This window comes from Diospyros lotus, chromosome 9, assembly GCF_014633365.1.
Source record: "Diospyros lotus cultivar Yz01 chromosome 9, ASM1463336v1, whole genome shotgun sequence".
Lineage (NCBI taxonomy): Eukaryota > Viridiplantae > Streptophyta > Magnoliopsida > Ericales > Ebenaceae > Diospyros > Diospyros lotus.
The window spans coordinates 13,590,555-13,606,934 of NC_068346.1; the positions used below are offsets into that span (position 1 = coordinate 13,590,555).

The window sequence follows — 16,380 nt, forward strand, 5'->3', positions numbered from 1 at the left end:
AACTTGATGTTTGCAATACATAATCAATTTCAACATTTGCATTCCAATAAATGTAGCTGATAGTAAGTAACAAGAAAAGACATAATGCCAATTTTTTCTCCAATCTCTCCCTCTCTTTCTCAAGCTCCTTCACTTTTTTCATTAGCCCATTAATAACATACCGTGCATAATCAGGCATGAGAGGATCATGCCACCGAAAAGAATTGCACGCTTCACCCCTATGTAACTCAAGCTCAAGAAACAAACCCAAACATTAGACAATAAGATATTACATTATTCAATATGGAAAATCAAATTAATTACCTCATATCGACAACAACCATAAAATTGTCTGTTGACATTCACTTTCATGTATGAAAATTCCAAAATTGCAAAAAGCCCACACGTGCTCCAACGGATTGCATCCTTGACTTTCCATGTCTACTCCTACAACGAATCAACATCAGTTGGGGTCGGCAATGAGGAAAAACGAGCCATAGTTGGTTGACAACAAGAAAAGTGATAGATTAGTTGGCGATAAGGAAGGTGATATGTCGGTTGATTGTGAGGGATGCAAGAAGTTGATCAGGTGATAGGGAAGTGAGAGGTTGGTCGGTGGTGAGCGAGGTGAGAGGACAGTGGGGTCGGTTGACATGATGAAGGAGGAAGCAAGCGAGAGGCCAGTCGGTTGACACAATGGAGGTGAAAGGTTGGTCTCACGGTGGCACAGGAAATGAGGAAACATGCGAGAGGTTGGTTGGTTAGTTAGTCTGTAGTTAACGTGAGGAAGAGGAAGTTCTGTCAATTGTCGATGGAAGGAAGAGGAAGCACGATTGATCGATCATCTTCCTTGCGCTTTTGAACTGTCGATCGTTGTTGACAACAAGGAGGAAGGAAAATAAATGACAGATTGTGCAAGTTTTAGCCATTGGAGCTTAAAATTGATTTTTTATGTTGGGCCTGTTTGTTGCAGCTTAAAAGTTGTAACTTTTAGCTTCTAGTTTTAAAAAAGTTGGGATGTAGTATTTGTTTCAACTTATGGAATTCTAACTTATAGCTTCTACTAGCTTTTAGAAGGGGTAGAAGCTGGCTTTTTCAAAGCTGGGATACCCCAGCTTTTACAACTTCTGCTTAAATAATTACATTTTTGTGACAATTTTGCCCTTATTTTTAACAAAGAATTACCCTCTTGTCTACGCAATCATGGATTTTTCTTCTCCACCGCCATCTCCATTTTCAAATCTCTTCCTCTCTCTCACCATCTTCCTCTCTCTCTATATTCTAATTAATTTTTTTATAATACTTAAAACTTATATATATACACTAATTAATTTTTAAATTATCATTCTATAACTACTAAGGGTATTATGGACAATTATACAAAAATAAGTTATTTTACAGCTTATGATATCAAACACCACAACTATTTAACTACAACTTCTAAGAAGTTGCAATAAACAGGTTCATAACTTATTCTAAGTTTTAAAAGCTATAATCTAAAAAGCTATAAGCTATAATTTTTTTAATTAATTTATAACAAACGGAGCCGTTGTTTAACTATTGGTGATTTCACAGAGTGCGTGGTTGATCCGAAATTGAAAGTTGAGGTGTGTTATTTGTTGCAAAATTAAAAATTCAAGATATGATACATCTATTTTAAAATCGAGGGCCAAATGGGTGCAAGTGCAGACCCGTTGGACATTCATGTGCCTTTTACCAAAAAGTTAATTTAAAATTAAATTGACCGTCTTCTTCTCAGTGCTCTTCCGCTCCATCACAGTACTCCGTGACCGTCTTCTTCTCCCTCGCCCTAATTTCAACTCTTCGTCACTCGGTATCACCCTCGCAGCCAGGGCTTTACAACTGTAATGCAAGCTTTTTTTTTTTTTTTTTTCCAATGATCGACATTGATGCCGTATTCTTTGTGATTTGGATTATTGGTAATCGCGTTTGATTTCAAGATGTTTGTTTGTCTTGCTCGGTAGTCGGATTGGGAATTCGCGAGATGAAGCTAACGCCGAGAGAGGTCGAGAAGGTTGCTCTCCATAACGCCGGGTTTCTCGCGCAGAAGCGCCTTGCTCGCGGACTCAGGCTCAATTACCCCGAGGCCGTGGCGCTTATAGCAACACAGGTACGTCCAGTGTCCGACACTGATATATAAGACTCATCCCGGATCTGTTCAAACTTGGGTACATGTTGTAGCTTCTTAAGTTAAAGTCTGTAAAACCTATTAGATCCACTTGAAGACGTTTAAACTACTAGCCCTTCATTAGGGATGTCAACTTTGTTCCTTTTTATGTGAATCTAACTTTCTTTTGTCTTCAAGGTTACTTAAGAATACTGAATAAGCTTATTCTGAGGGTGTTTGACTTACCTTTTTTCCTGGTTAAAGGGGGATTAAAAACTCCCTAAGCACAGTCGTCAAACTCTACGCTCATTTACGTAAAATGTATGCATGTTGGGATCCAGAATGCCCCTAACTACATGATGTGTTTGGTTTGAAACTTTTTGTTGTTTGAGCTGCACATATACACAAGTGAATGATATTCTGATCTGAAATTTTGTTTTTGTTGAGATAACTCTTGAAATTCTAGTTTGATTAAAATTGTTATCTTAACTAATAAGATTAATTTGATGGAGGAAATGTTTCTCAGATAATCTTTATCAAATGATGATTTTAATTAAGGGATTAGGATGGCGTTTGGGAAACCTAATCCCACTGCGATTGTGATTTGTTGCCTATAAATAGGCGTGACTAGTTTAGTTTAGTGTGTTCCATAGCTTGATAACCAGAGTCGCGGTATGTGGTGCGACTAGTTATCTGAAGCCGTGAGGTTAGTTTGCTTTGGGTAGTGGATTATCCCCTTGTGATGGAATTGTGGGGCGTAGGCTGTTGATCCAAATCTCTTTTAATTTTCTGTCATTGTTTTCTCATTTGATTTCTGTTTATTGTTTTTGGTTTGCTTGATTCGATCCTAGCAGTTTCTCGATGTCTGTTCTGGAAAATTATGTTTAATGTTACAGGTTCTGATTTCTTTTTTGTAGATTTTGGAATTTGTTCGTGATGGTGACAATACAGTAGCAGAGTTGATGGATATTGGGAAACAATTATTAGGATGGTATTCGGATTTATTCTTTTATTCATATGAACTGTTATTACTATTCTTAGACTATATAGGCTATCAATTTGGAAGGTAAACATTGGATCTACCTGAAAGATGAGTTTAGATTACACCAGATACAAGCTTTGTTGAGGGAAATTAAAAAATTAATCTTGAATGTTTCATGCTGTGAGATTCTCAGGGAAAAGAAGAATATTATTTAAAATGTTAAAATGGTAATATATAGATATATGTGTGTGTGAGTGTGTGTAAAGTACCATATGATGAAGAGAGTAAAGACCTCAATTATGTTTTGATAGAATAGATCTCTTAACAGTTAAAAATATTCAGCCAAGAATGATAAGAGCATGCTAGGAAACGGGACATGGTCCAGAAAAGTTTTTGTCAAAGCAAGAGAATAAAGAGTAGTGAACAACAGAAGATGGCTCTTGTGTTAAGTGAGATTTATGAAATTAATGCACAGGGGAATATAAATTTATTTTCAAAAAATGGATCTATTTTGACATTAATAGATCCTCCAAGATGCTAGTAATTAAATGTGGTAGCTTCCAGAAAATATTTTGTTTGTTTCTGTAGAGAAAACTGAATAATTGTATTCCAATGATTCATAATGTACATGGTGAGTTTCTCTTATAGAGGAGAAGAGAAACTACATATAGAAACTTACCATCTACAAAAAATACAGCATAAGGAAGAAATACATAGAGGATGCATATGCACACTATTAGGGAAGTTTCCTAAGTCTGACTTAGGAAACTTCTTATTCTAGATTTAGGAAGGAATCAATCTTCTAACAATATCTACTGCAATATATTACCATACACACATAGATTTCTTCGTGCGTCAATACTCCCCCTCAAGCTATTGAATGAATGTTTATCATTCTCAGCTTGCTTATTAGAGCCTCAAACCATTTGATCGCTAACCCTTTGGTAAGAATATCTGCCACTTGTTGGTCGGATGGCACATAGGAAAGCTGAAGGAGGTTGGAATCCAACTTTTCCTTAATGAAATGACAGTCAATTTCTACATGCATGGTCCTATCATGTTGGATAGGATTTTGGACAATACTAAGGGCTGATTGATTATCACACAACATTTGAACAGGTCTTTGCACCTTTACTTTCAAATCTTCTAGGATGATTTGTAGCCATAATAGCTCACACAACCCAAGGGCCATAGCCTTGAATTTTACCTTAGCACTTGATCGTGCCACAACTTCTTGCTTCTTGTTTCTCCAAGACACTAAGTTACCTCCTAAGAACACATAATAACTTGTTGTGGATCTCCTGTCAACTAGGGATCCTCCATAATCTGCATCTGTAAATCCATGTATCTTTAAATCAGTCCTTGGAGCAAAGAGAATACCTTTGCCCGGTATAGCTTTTAGGTAGTTCAAGATCCTCCTCACAGCATGCATGTGTTCCTCGATGGGACTGTGCATGAATTGACTGACTAGATTAACAACAAAGGCTATGTTAGGCCTAGTGTGAGAGAGAGAGAGATCAACTGCCCCACTAACTGTTAAAATCTTCCCTTATCTACGACCTTTCCAGTAGGATTCTCTTGCAACTTGGTGTTAGGGTCCACTGGTGTGCCAACACCTTTTCCCCCTATCAGACCTATTTCAGCTAGCAAATCAAGTACACACTTACGTTAAGACAAGAAAATCCCAACCTTAGAGTATGCCACTTCAATTCCCAAAAAATATTTTAGCACACTAAGGTCCTTAATTTCAAAGTCCTTGGCTAAATTCTGCTTGAGCAGTTGCTGTTCTTCTTCATTATTCCTTGTCACCACAATATCATCAAGATAAACGAGTAAGGCTGTTACTGTGCCTCCCAAGTGCTTGACAAAAGGAGTATGATCCCCTTTACTCTGATGGTATCCCATAGATTTGGCCTTAGAGAATCGGCCAAACCAGGCTCGTGGGGACTGCTTGAGCCCATACAAAGCCTTCTTAAGCCTGCAGGTTTTGCTTGCTCCTCCTTGCTGAAATCCTGGAGGTAACTCCATGAAGACCTCCTCCTCCAAATCTCCATGTAAGAAGTCATTTTTGACATCTAGTTGCTGTAACTTCCACCCAAAAGTAGCTGCTAGAGAGATAAGGATGCGGACTGTGGTCATTTTTGCCACAGGGGCAAAGTTCTCAAGGTAGTCTATGCCATAGGAGTGAATATAGCCCTTGGCCACCAACTGTACCTTGTATCTCTCTAGGGTGCCATCAGTCTTGCATTTTAGATTGAAGATCCACCTGTAACCCACTGGTTTGACCCCCTTTGGTCTAGACACTAATTTCCATGTCTGATTCTTATTTAGGGCTCTCATCTCCTCCAACATAGCCTCTTTCCATTTCAGATCTTTTAGAGCCTACTCCATGGATTTTGGAATAACAATAGCATCCAAAGATGTGAGGAAACTTTTATGGTTTTGGGAAAGGCGATGGTGGGATAGATAATTGGCTAGGGGCTGTTTGGTGTAGGTTCTGACCCATTTCCTTATAGCAATAGGTAGGTCCAAATCAATAGGCTCAGGGTTAGACAGTGTTGGAATGGAATTTGCTTGATGTGTTAATTCCAAACCAGGGTTAGGAGTTGATGGTGATGCTGGTTGAGGAGCCTCATTGGGCTGTCTTCTTTTGAAAACATACGGAGAGCCATTAAATCTCACTGGAGATGGCAGCTTTTAGTCTGCTTGTTCATTGTAGTTGATATTTTGAGGAGAGGAATTAGGGGAAGAGGTATGTTGAGGAGAAGGAACATAAATGAGGTTAGGGATTGCATCAATTTCATCAAGATGATTGGAGCTTGATGTTGTTGATTCCAGTGTAGGAAAGAAATGCCTAGGGTCTAGCTTGAAGAGAACCAAAAAATGGCTGAGACTCAACAAAGGTGACATCTTTGGAGACATAGAACTTGCGCAAGGTAGGATTGTAACATTTGTAGCCTTTTTGGGTAGGAGAGTACCCAAGAAGACACATTTATGAGCTCTAGGATCAAGTTTGTCCCAATGGGCTTTAGGAATGTGAACAAAACACACACACCCAAACATTTTAAGAGGTAGAGGAGAATGTAAACTCAGAAAGAAGCTAGACATTGGAAAGGACTTTGTTTGTTAAGGACCCTAGATAGAACCCTATTAATCACATATGTTGCTGTCAAAACAGCTTTCCCAAAAAATGTTTAGGGACATGGTGATGATGAAAAAGAGTTCGTGCCACATTGAGGAGATGTCTCATCTTCCGCTCAACTACTCTATTTTGTTGTGGAGTATCTATGCAGGAAGATTCATGGACTATCTCCTCTTGTTGGAAAAACTGATGCAAGTGATTGTTGAAATAATTGCTTGCATTATCAGTCCTAAATTTTTGGATGGGGGTGCCAAATTGAGTGGATATCATTTTGCAAAAATAGGACAAGACAGTCCCAATGGCAGCCTTATCTTTTCGCAGAAAAATTCAACACATGCAGGTACAATCATCTATAAAAGAAATAAATCATTTTGCCCCAGAACAGTTTGGTATCTTGGATGGTCCCCAAACATCTGAATCATTGTTGTTAAAATCCCGATTTTACGCGTACGATTTTATGATTTTACGATTCGAAGACCCCCAAACGATTCAAATCCCATGTAAAATCTAATTTGGGATAAAATCCTATAAAATCTCGATTTTACATGTAAGATTTTACGATTCAAAGATCCCCAAACGATTTTACGGTTCAAAGACCTCCATTGATTTAAGTTATAATTTATAGGATGCTTCCAATATCTCAATGTCACATAGCATCTAACATTGGAACTTATGCAATGAATTGTTATATTTTGCCTCTAAATTGGAACTTGATTTAATATTGATTGCATAAGTTCCAATATCACATAGCATCTAACATTAATTGCATAAGTTCCAATTTACTTGATTTAAATTATAATTTTTACTTGATTTAACATTGATTGCATAAGTAAATCAAGACAAACAAGTAATTAATTAATGGACCACCCAACTCCAAATCGGGATATTACTTGATTTAATCAATGTTAAATCAAGAAAAAATTACAATCTAAATCTAATGGAAGACGTTGGAAGCATACTCTAAAGAATTTTAAGCTATATTTTACCTCTAAATTACCTATATTTTACCTTTAAATTGCCTATACCAACCTGCTAGTTTTTGAGCTATATTTTAAAAGTATCATCTTTTGAATTATAATAAGGAATAATCAGGTTATTAAATGATATTAATTTATTTTCTACAAAATTATGTTATTATACACATATATTTACAAAAATTAAAGGGTATTTTTAATTATCTCTAAAATCTTACGATTTTACGATTCGATTTTATAGACCCTTTGTCGATCCCACTTAAAATCCCGATTTTAACAACCTTGATCTGAATGGATTAAATAAAATGGTTTTGATGAAAGTTTATTGCTAATCGGATAGGACACTCTATGGTGTTTAGCCATTACACACAAATCACTTTGAAAATTACTAGGGTCTAGGTTCTTGAACAAGGTAGGAAACATGCTTTTTAGCAAAACAAAGGAAACATGCTTTTTAGCAAAACAAAGGGAGGATGACCCAATCTAAAATGATGGAGCCAAATGGTGGAAAGGTCTGAAGTTGATTGGGATGAACAAGCAATCCTCAGTTGCCTCCTTTTAGGACAATTATGTCATGAACCTAGGGTTCATAACAGGTTTAAGAAGTAATTGGGGAGGAATTGAGAGAGTTATTGGGAATCAGAAGGATTCGATTGAAGTAAAATCAAGAACAGAAAAATGGGAGATGGAAATTGGACATAAATGGGGAAGAATTTAGAGAGAAATGAGGGAGAGCAGTAGAGAAAAACGAGAGGGAGATTTGAGAGAATTGTAGAGAGAGAATTAGAGTTTCATTTAATCAATTCAAGCATAATCCCCTCCTCTTACAGTAGCCCTTTTATAGGCAAATTTGACTTCTAACTGAATCATAACAGCACCTATGTGCTCCTAACAAATTGCAAATATCTCCTAACAAACTATTATAAGCCTATTACAATATTGTTGCTCCTAAGGTTATGACAAATTACTCTCCCCTTGTAAGACATACAGCCCATTTTATTCCTCAACCACACCAATCATCTTCCTCGTGTTCATGGCCTGAAATTTACACATATGTGGAGAGTAGATAGCTTTGCAGTGTAGGTCTTTAGTAAGCTGATGAATAGAAATAAGATTGGTAGCCAAATTAGGTACATGAAGTACCTGGTTGTCACAAATCGTAACCTTAGTACAACGATTTTGGTTTTTTAATGGCTGTAACTCTTTTTGTATTTCCTTTACTATTTGTAATTCCTGTAATTCCCTTTTACTACTGTAATTGGGGGAATATTTTAGTTAGAGAAATAGAGAGAGAGAGAGAGAGAGGCCACGTGCATGGGTTAGAATAGGACAAAGACGCCGGTTGCAACCGTCTGGGGAGTGATCTGTTGTGGCAGCATGCCTCTAAGGTCCTGTAAATACTTCCCAAGGCAATCTAGGTGAGCATCATCGAAAATTAAGAAAGAACTTTGAATTCTCTCTTCTCTCTACTCTGTTATACTCCTTTCTCCCTATTCTTCTTTCTATTTTTCCTCTTGTGGTTTCCTAATTGATTCACACTTAACCAGGAAGGCCACCATTGTCTCTGCTTGGCAGTGACAATTTTGGTATCAGAGCAATGGTCTTGGCCGGAGTTATTGGAGAATTCTTTGATGGCGGAAGGTACTCGCACGAATAACTTCGAGTCGTAGCTGCAGTAGTTCAGCTCGACCTTGTCCGAATTCCAGAGTCGGGTAGATCAGCTGGAGCTGGGTTTGGAACGCAACCACGAGGTGATCTTAGCTATGGATTGCAAGGTGGAGGAGCTCAATCGGGGGACTGGAGAGAAGGCTCGATGGTGCTCTATCTCAAATGCGGGAAGATAACGCACAAATGAGAGCAGAGTTGGGGGCTCAATTACAACAGTTTATGGTCATGTTTACTCGCCAAAACACGATAAGAATGGCTCTCGATTTTCCTCCTAGAGATAGAATAGAGCCTGTAATACCAGAAAATAGAAGAGACAGAGTAGTTGGGAATAATGGGATTGGAATTGAACCTAGGGGTGTACGTGGTGTGGTTTGGCCGGTTTGAACCATTTTCAGCACGCCAAACTGCTGGTGCGATTTTCCGACCAAACCACACCAAATCACATCGCATTTGCAGTCTGGTTTGGCGGTTTGAAAATTTGGTACAAGTGAGCCTTAAAACCACTAAAAATGCTATTTAAAAATGGTAAATAAAGACATAAATATTGGTAATTAAAGACAATCAAAGGTAAATAAATAGGAGCAGAAAATAAAGACAAAACAGTGTAATTCAACATACAACATTTCAACATTGAAAGCAGAAGATAACTTGTTTAGCAATGAATTATGCAATTAACCTGTTTAGAAAATAAACAAATTATCAAATTAACCTGTTTAGCAATGAATTATGAATTATGCAATCAAATTAACCTGTTTAGCAAGTTCTTGGATGGGGGAGGGGGTTGTTGGGGGTGGTTTATATAATAATATTTTTTTTATATTTTCTTGGGTGGTTCAGTTCAAAACTGAACCGCCAACTGTACAAACCGCGAACTATGTGGTTTGTATAGCATCCAAACCGTTGAACTGAATTGCCAACTGTACAAACCGCGAACCGTGTGGTTTGTATAGCATCCAAATCGTTTTCGTCCGCAAAAATAAAAAATCGATCTGTTCTGTCTGGCCAGTTTCTGCAGTGCATCGGTTTTTTTGAACACCCCTAATTGAACCAGAGGAAGATGTAGAGAATATGATGGAAGGGGGTAGAGAAGGACAGAATCACCCACAACAATTGGGATTCCCTATGCCCTGGTTGGAGATTTTGGTGTTTGATGGGAATAACCCTTGATGGTGGGTAAGGAAATGTGAGTGTATGGTTGATTGGTATAATGTGTTAGGGGGGAGAAGAGTAGCATTGGCCTTAGCCTACTTCGATGACCTGGTAAATGCTTGGTACCAGGGTGGACTAGGGTCAGGGATAACCCTACATGGGAAGAGTTTGCTGATAAGCTGTGTGAGAGATTTGGAGAGAGGAGTATGTCAGATATTAAAACAGGTGGGGGAGGTGAATACCTACTTGAGGAGGTTTGAGGAGTTGAGGTCCTTGATGATCAACAACAATCCCCATCTTTTAGAAGCTTATTTTGTGTCTAGCTTTTTGAGTGGGCTTAGTGATGCTTTGAGGCCTATGGTGAAATTGATTAGGCCTAGAACAGTGGAACAAGTGGCAGAAAGTGCAAGACTACAAGAAATGGTGGTGGAAGCCTTAATGAAGAAGCAAAGACAGTAGCATAAAACTTTAACTACGGGGACCTCGAGTTCAGGAGGGAAGAATTACAATCGAGAATGGAGGAGAGGCAACCAGGGGGTAAAAAATCCAGTAGGATTCAACTCTGGTGGGAAGTATAACGATACGAGGAGGCAACTTGGGCTTTGTTACAAGTGCGGGGATAAGTATTACCCCAGGCACTAGTGCAAACGCTAGTTACTTTTGTTAGAAGGAGATATCAGGGGTGAGCTGGAAGCAGAAGGAGACGAAATTGAAGAGAGTGGAGAATCTGGAGAAGAAGATAATGGGGAGATTTCATTACATGCATTGAAGGGAATGACTAATAACAAGATAATCAAGGTGGAGGGAAAGGTTAAGGAAAGTAACTTGTCAATTCTCATTGACATAGGAAGCACTCACAGCTTCCTAGACGAAGGTACTGCTAGGAAATTAAAGTGTCCACTTATAAGGACTCAACCCTTGAGTGTGACTGTGGCAAATGGGAGTAGGGTCTTGAGTAATTCAGCTTGCCCTGGTTTTTGTTGGGAAATGCAAGGAGAGAAGTTTGAGGTAGACCTTAGGTTGCTACAATTGAGAGGTTGCAGTGTGGTTCTAGGAGTTGATTGGTTGAAAGGGGTGAGTCCCATAAGCTTTGATTTCAATAGGATGGAATTGTCCTTCAATAAAGAAGGGAGGAGAATGACTCTTACTAGGGGAAGGGAGACAGGTACTTGCAAACTGATGACCGGGAAGAGGTTACACAAGCTATCCAGGAACAAGTGGTGCCAATTGGCACAACTATTTTCAATTGTGGCATTGGATGAAAGTCTTGAAAAGGTGATGCAAGGAGAGTTCCAACTCATTGTCAGCCGCCAACAAGGGAAGATTGAACAGGTACAACCTCAACACCTTGTTGATGAATTGTTGTTAGAATTTAAGGATCTTTTCACTAAGCCTACCACATTACCTCCTACCCCATCCTTGGACCACCCTATTAACCTTAAGCCTAACTCCGAACCTATAAACATTAGATCATACTGTTATTCACCAATTCAAAAAACAGAGATTGAAAAGATGGTGAAGGACATGCTCAACCAATCATTCATAAGACCTAGCCAAAGTCCTTTTGCCTCACCCGTCCTACTAGTCAAAAAGAAGGATGGATCATGATGCTTTTGTGTTGATTACCGACAATTAAACGCCTTGACTATCAAGGATAAATTTCCTATACCCCTAGTGGAAGACCTGATGGATGAATTACACAATGCCAAGTACTTTTCCAAACTTGACCTTCGCTCGGGCTACCATCAAATCAAAATGAAGCCCGATGACATCCATAAAATTGCCTTTAGAACGCACCATGAGCACTTTGAATTCTTGGTGATGCCCTTTGGACTCACTAATGCCCTTGTCACCTTTCAATCCCTAATGAACCAAATTTTTGAATCCTATTTAAGAAAATTCATACTTGTGTTTTTTGATGATATACTTGTGTATAGCCCCACCTTGGACCAACACATGACTCACTTAAGAACCACTTTTGAGGTCCTTAGAGCTAACCAACTTTTCATCAAAAGGTCAAAATGTGCATTTGTTCAAGGTTAGGTGGAGTACTTAGGACATTTGATCTCAGGAGAAGGAGTGAGCACTGATTCGAGAAAAGTGGAAGCCATGTTGGCTTGGCCCAAATCTACCACTGTGAGGGCATTGAGGGGTTTCCTTGGCTTGACAAGTTACTATCGCAGGTTTGTTAGGGGATATGGAGTCATTAGCAAGTCATTAACAGACCTCTTGAAGAAGGGGAATTTTAGTTGGGGAAAGGAAGTTGAGGAAGCCTTTGAAGGGTTAAAGAAAGCCACAAGTTGAGTGCCTATCCTGGGATTACCCGATTTTAGCCAACCTTTCATATTGGAGACTGATGCATGTGGGACAGGAATAAGTGCTGTATTGACGCAAGGAGGTAGGCCAATAGCATTTTTGAGTCAAGCCTCAAGTACAAGGCATCTCAGTCTTAGGATATATGAGAAGGAATTTTTGGTAGCTCTGATGGCAGTTGATAAATGGCGACACTACCTAGGGTTGGGGGGGGGGGGATTCATAATCGAGATTGATTATGAGAGTTTGAAATTTTTGCTACAACAAAAATTACATACTCAATTACAAAAGAAGGGATAGCCAAACTGATGGGTTTAGACTATTTGATACAGTACAAAAGGGGTAAAGAGAATGTGGCCACGGATGGCCTTTCGAGGTGCCATGAAGAAGGGAGTACTGCAGCCATAACCACAGTAATTCCGGAATGGTATCATGAGGTGATAAAGAGCTATGAAGAGGATGAACAAGTTAAAGGAATCTTAGAGAGGCTGGCTATTGACCCTAGGGGGGTAGAGGGATATACACTGGTGGAAGGGATGTTGAGGAACAACGAAAGAATTGTCATTGGGAACCATGAAGGACTCAAGAAGAGAATTTTACAAACCCTACATGAATCTCCTTTAGGGGGACATTCTGGAATTTAGAACACTTACAGCCGGATGAGGCAACTGTTCCATTAGCCAAAGCTAAAGGCAGAGGCGAGAGAGTTTGTGTTAGCTTGTGACATCTGCAAGAGGTGTAAGCATGAAGACGTGGCCTATCCCGATCTATTACAACCACTGCCCATACCTGATCAAGCTTGGAAAAGTGTATCTATGGATTTTATTGAAGGGCTACCCAAGTCAGAAGATAAGGACAACATTCTTGTTGTGGTTGATCATCTAACTAAGTTTGTCCATTTTATAGGGTTGGCTCATCCCTATATAGTCCAAGAAGTGGCCAGAGTATTCATGGATCAAGTGGTAGCAGTGCATGGAGTCCCAGAGACCATAATTTCTGATAGAGATAAGGTATTCACGAGCCTCTTTTGGCTGGAGCTTATGAAGACTTTAGGTACTAAATTGAAAATGTCGATTGCCTATCACCCCTAATCTGATGGGCAGACTGAGGGGATGAATCAAGTTTTGGCGACGTATCTAAGATGCATTTGTATTCTACAACCAAAGCGTTGGCATAGGTGGGTGGCCTTAGCCCAATGGTGGTATAACTCTAACCACCATTTCTCTTTGAAAATGTCCCCATTTGAAGCATTGTTCGGGTACAAACCTCCCCTTTTGCCAGCAATAGGAGGGCAACCTATTACAGCCTCGATTAAAGAGTATTTACAACAAAGGAGGGTGGTCCTACAACAACTCAAGCAAGAATTGGCATCAACCTAGAATAGGATGAAGCAATGCGCTGATAGGAGGAGAAGTGACAGGGAGTTTGAAGCGGGAGAGAAGGTATATCTAAAGCTAAAGTACTCTCACTTGAAATCCATTGCCCCAAGGTTAGTGTCTAAGCTCAACCCAAGGTATTTTGGGTTGTATCCTATAACAATTAAGGTGGGAAAGGTTGCCTATCGTCTACAATTACTTTAGGAAACACACATTCATCCGGTGTTCCATGTATCACTATTGAAGAAATCAGCAGGTGCTGAACAGGTGAGTCCAACCTTACCCTCACTTCCTAAAGAAAAGAATCAAGGCAATGAACCAAAGGCCATATTGGATAAAGGGTGGTCTACAATCAAGGGGCTCCCCTTATACAAGTTTTGGTGAAATGGCAAAATGGAGCTATGGGAAGCAGCACCTGGGAATACTTGCCTAGTCTCCTTCAGCAATTTTTGAGAGTTGCCAGCCTCCTCAGCATTTCTTGAGGACAAGAAGCTGCTAAGGGAGGGGGGAATTGTCACGAATTGTAACCTTAGTACAACGATTTCGGTTTTTTAATGGCTGTAACTCTTTTTGTATTTCCTTTACTATTTGTAATTCCCTTTTATTGCTGTAATGGGGGGAATATTTTAGTTAGAGAAATAGAGAAAGAGAGAGAGAGAGAGAGAGGCCACGTGCATGGGTTAGAATAGGACAAAGAAGGCGGTTGCAACTGTCTAGGGAGTGATCTGCTATGGCAGCATCCCCCTAAGATCCTGTAAATACTCCCCAAGGCACTCTGGGGGAGCATCATTGAAAATCAAGAAAGAACTTTGAATTCTCTCTCAAATTCTCTCTTCTCTCTACTCTGTTCTACTCCTTTCTCCCTATTCTTCTTTCTATTTTTCCTCTTGTGGTTTCCTGATTCACACCGAACCAGGAAGGCCACCATTTTCTTTGCTTGGCAGTGACACTGGTTAATAGATAAACAAGGGCTAAGGTTGACCTTGCCTTATCCTGTTTGGTGGTTTCAAGAGGCTCATATGTCTAAAAGCATGAAGGTTAGTGGTCATGTGATTAGTGGCTCCCAAATCAAGGATCCACATGTTATTCCTATCAGTTTTGGAGGTTGAAAAAGAACCAAAGTGCAGGGATTTATCTTGCTGTGCAAAATAACAAGATGCTGCTCCATCCTGGATAGTCCTCAGGAATGATTTTAGTTTGTTAATCTCCTCTGCATTTAACTGATTAAGATCAGTTCCAGATGCTTCTCCCTTGTCAATCACCTCCTCCTGCTCCTTGTTGAGAGGTAGGCCTGGTGCTTTATGTTCCTGAACCGTCCTACCTTATTCAAAACTGCCTCCTTCCCATGCGATTTAAAGTAAGTATCCCTCGTGTGTCGTGGTTTCTTGCAGTAGGAACACCACTGCCCTTCATGACTTGAGTTCTTGGTTTGAGCTTTTGACTTTCCCACTCTGAATCTTGCTCCCTCTTTGTTGCTAGTCATCAAGGCTGAACTTTCAGGACTGTGCTCATTGAGCATGCCAGCTCTTTTGTTTTCCTCACTCCTAACAATAGCAAATACTTCATTTAGAGTCTGGAGTTTATCCTTGCCAAGAATCTGAATTCTCACTTGATCGAATTCCGGGTTTAAGCTTGCCAAAAACTCAACAATCTTGTCCCTTTTGAAAATTTGATTGAGGGTGGCAGCATCAGCACTGCACACCATTTTTATATCTTAATAATGATCAAGCTCCAACCATAATCCCTTCATTTTTATTATAATAATTCGTAATAGTTAACTGACCTTGCTTAGTAGAACCAATTTTGGTCTTGATTTCAAAGATCACCGAGGCATCTTGAACCTTTGAATAGGTTTGCTGCACTGTTTCCCAGATCTCCCTTGCTGTGCTTAAGAACATGAAGTTCTTACTAATCTTAGGCTGCATTGCACTCCACAACTAAGACATTATGAGATAGTCATCAACATCCTATACTATGAAATTGGGATCCGAGTCTTTGGGTGGAGATCCAGTTAAGTGGCTGATCTTCCCCCGGCTTTTGAGGGAGGTCCTAATGAGTTGAGCCTACTGTAAGTAATTCCTACCATCTAGACGATAAGACTGATGAACACTAGGTTAGTCTCCAGTTCCAGTGGGTTGTTCAATTGGAGTAGATTCTCCAATTGTTAAGGTGGGAGCAACAACCTTGGAGAGTTTTGACATGTTCACCGAACAGATCGGTTGAACGAGAGAGAAGCAATGAAGGCTTTAGAGGAGCCAGAGGAAAAAACCGTGCAATGAAGGCACTAGGGTTCTAGGCCGATCAGGCCGTAATCGATGGCTCTGATACCATGTAGAGAAAACTGAATATTTGTATTCCAATGATTCATAATGTACACGGTGAGTTTCTCTTATAGAGGAGAAGAGAAACTACATATAGAAACTTACGATCTACAAAAAATACAGCATAAGAAAGAAATACACAGAGGATACATATGCACACTATTAGGGAAGTTTCTCTTCTAGATTTAGGAAGGAATCAATCTTCTAACAATATCTACTGCAATATATTACCATACACACATAGATTTCTTCGTGCGTCAATAGTTTCATGTCACTAAGGGTAATGCTAATGTTTAGCATTACCCTATCATTAATTATGGAAGTAGGAAACTTTGACTGAAAATATTT

General features: G+C 39.4%; 1 protein-coding gene across 1 annotated transcript in view; it reads left to right on the plus strand.

The window, feature by feature from the left end:
* Positions 1-1,677: 1,677 nt before the first annotated feature.
* Positions 1,678-16,380, plus strand: part of LOC127809572 (urease) — a 57,876-nt gene continuing 43,173 nt past the window's right edge. Inside the window, exons 1-3 of the mRNA XM_052348449.1 lie at positions 1,678-1,844; positions 1,965-2,110; positions 3,025-3,098. Of these exons, the coding sequence (XP_052204409.1) occupies positions 1,985-2,110; positions 3,025-3,098 (200 nt within the window). The 5' untranslated portion in view covers positions 1,678-1,844; positions 1,965-1,984. The remainder of the gene's footprint in view (positions 1,845-1,964; positions 2,111-3,024; positions 3,099-16,380) is intronic.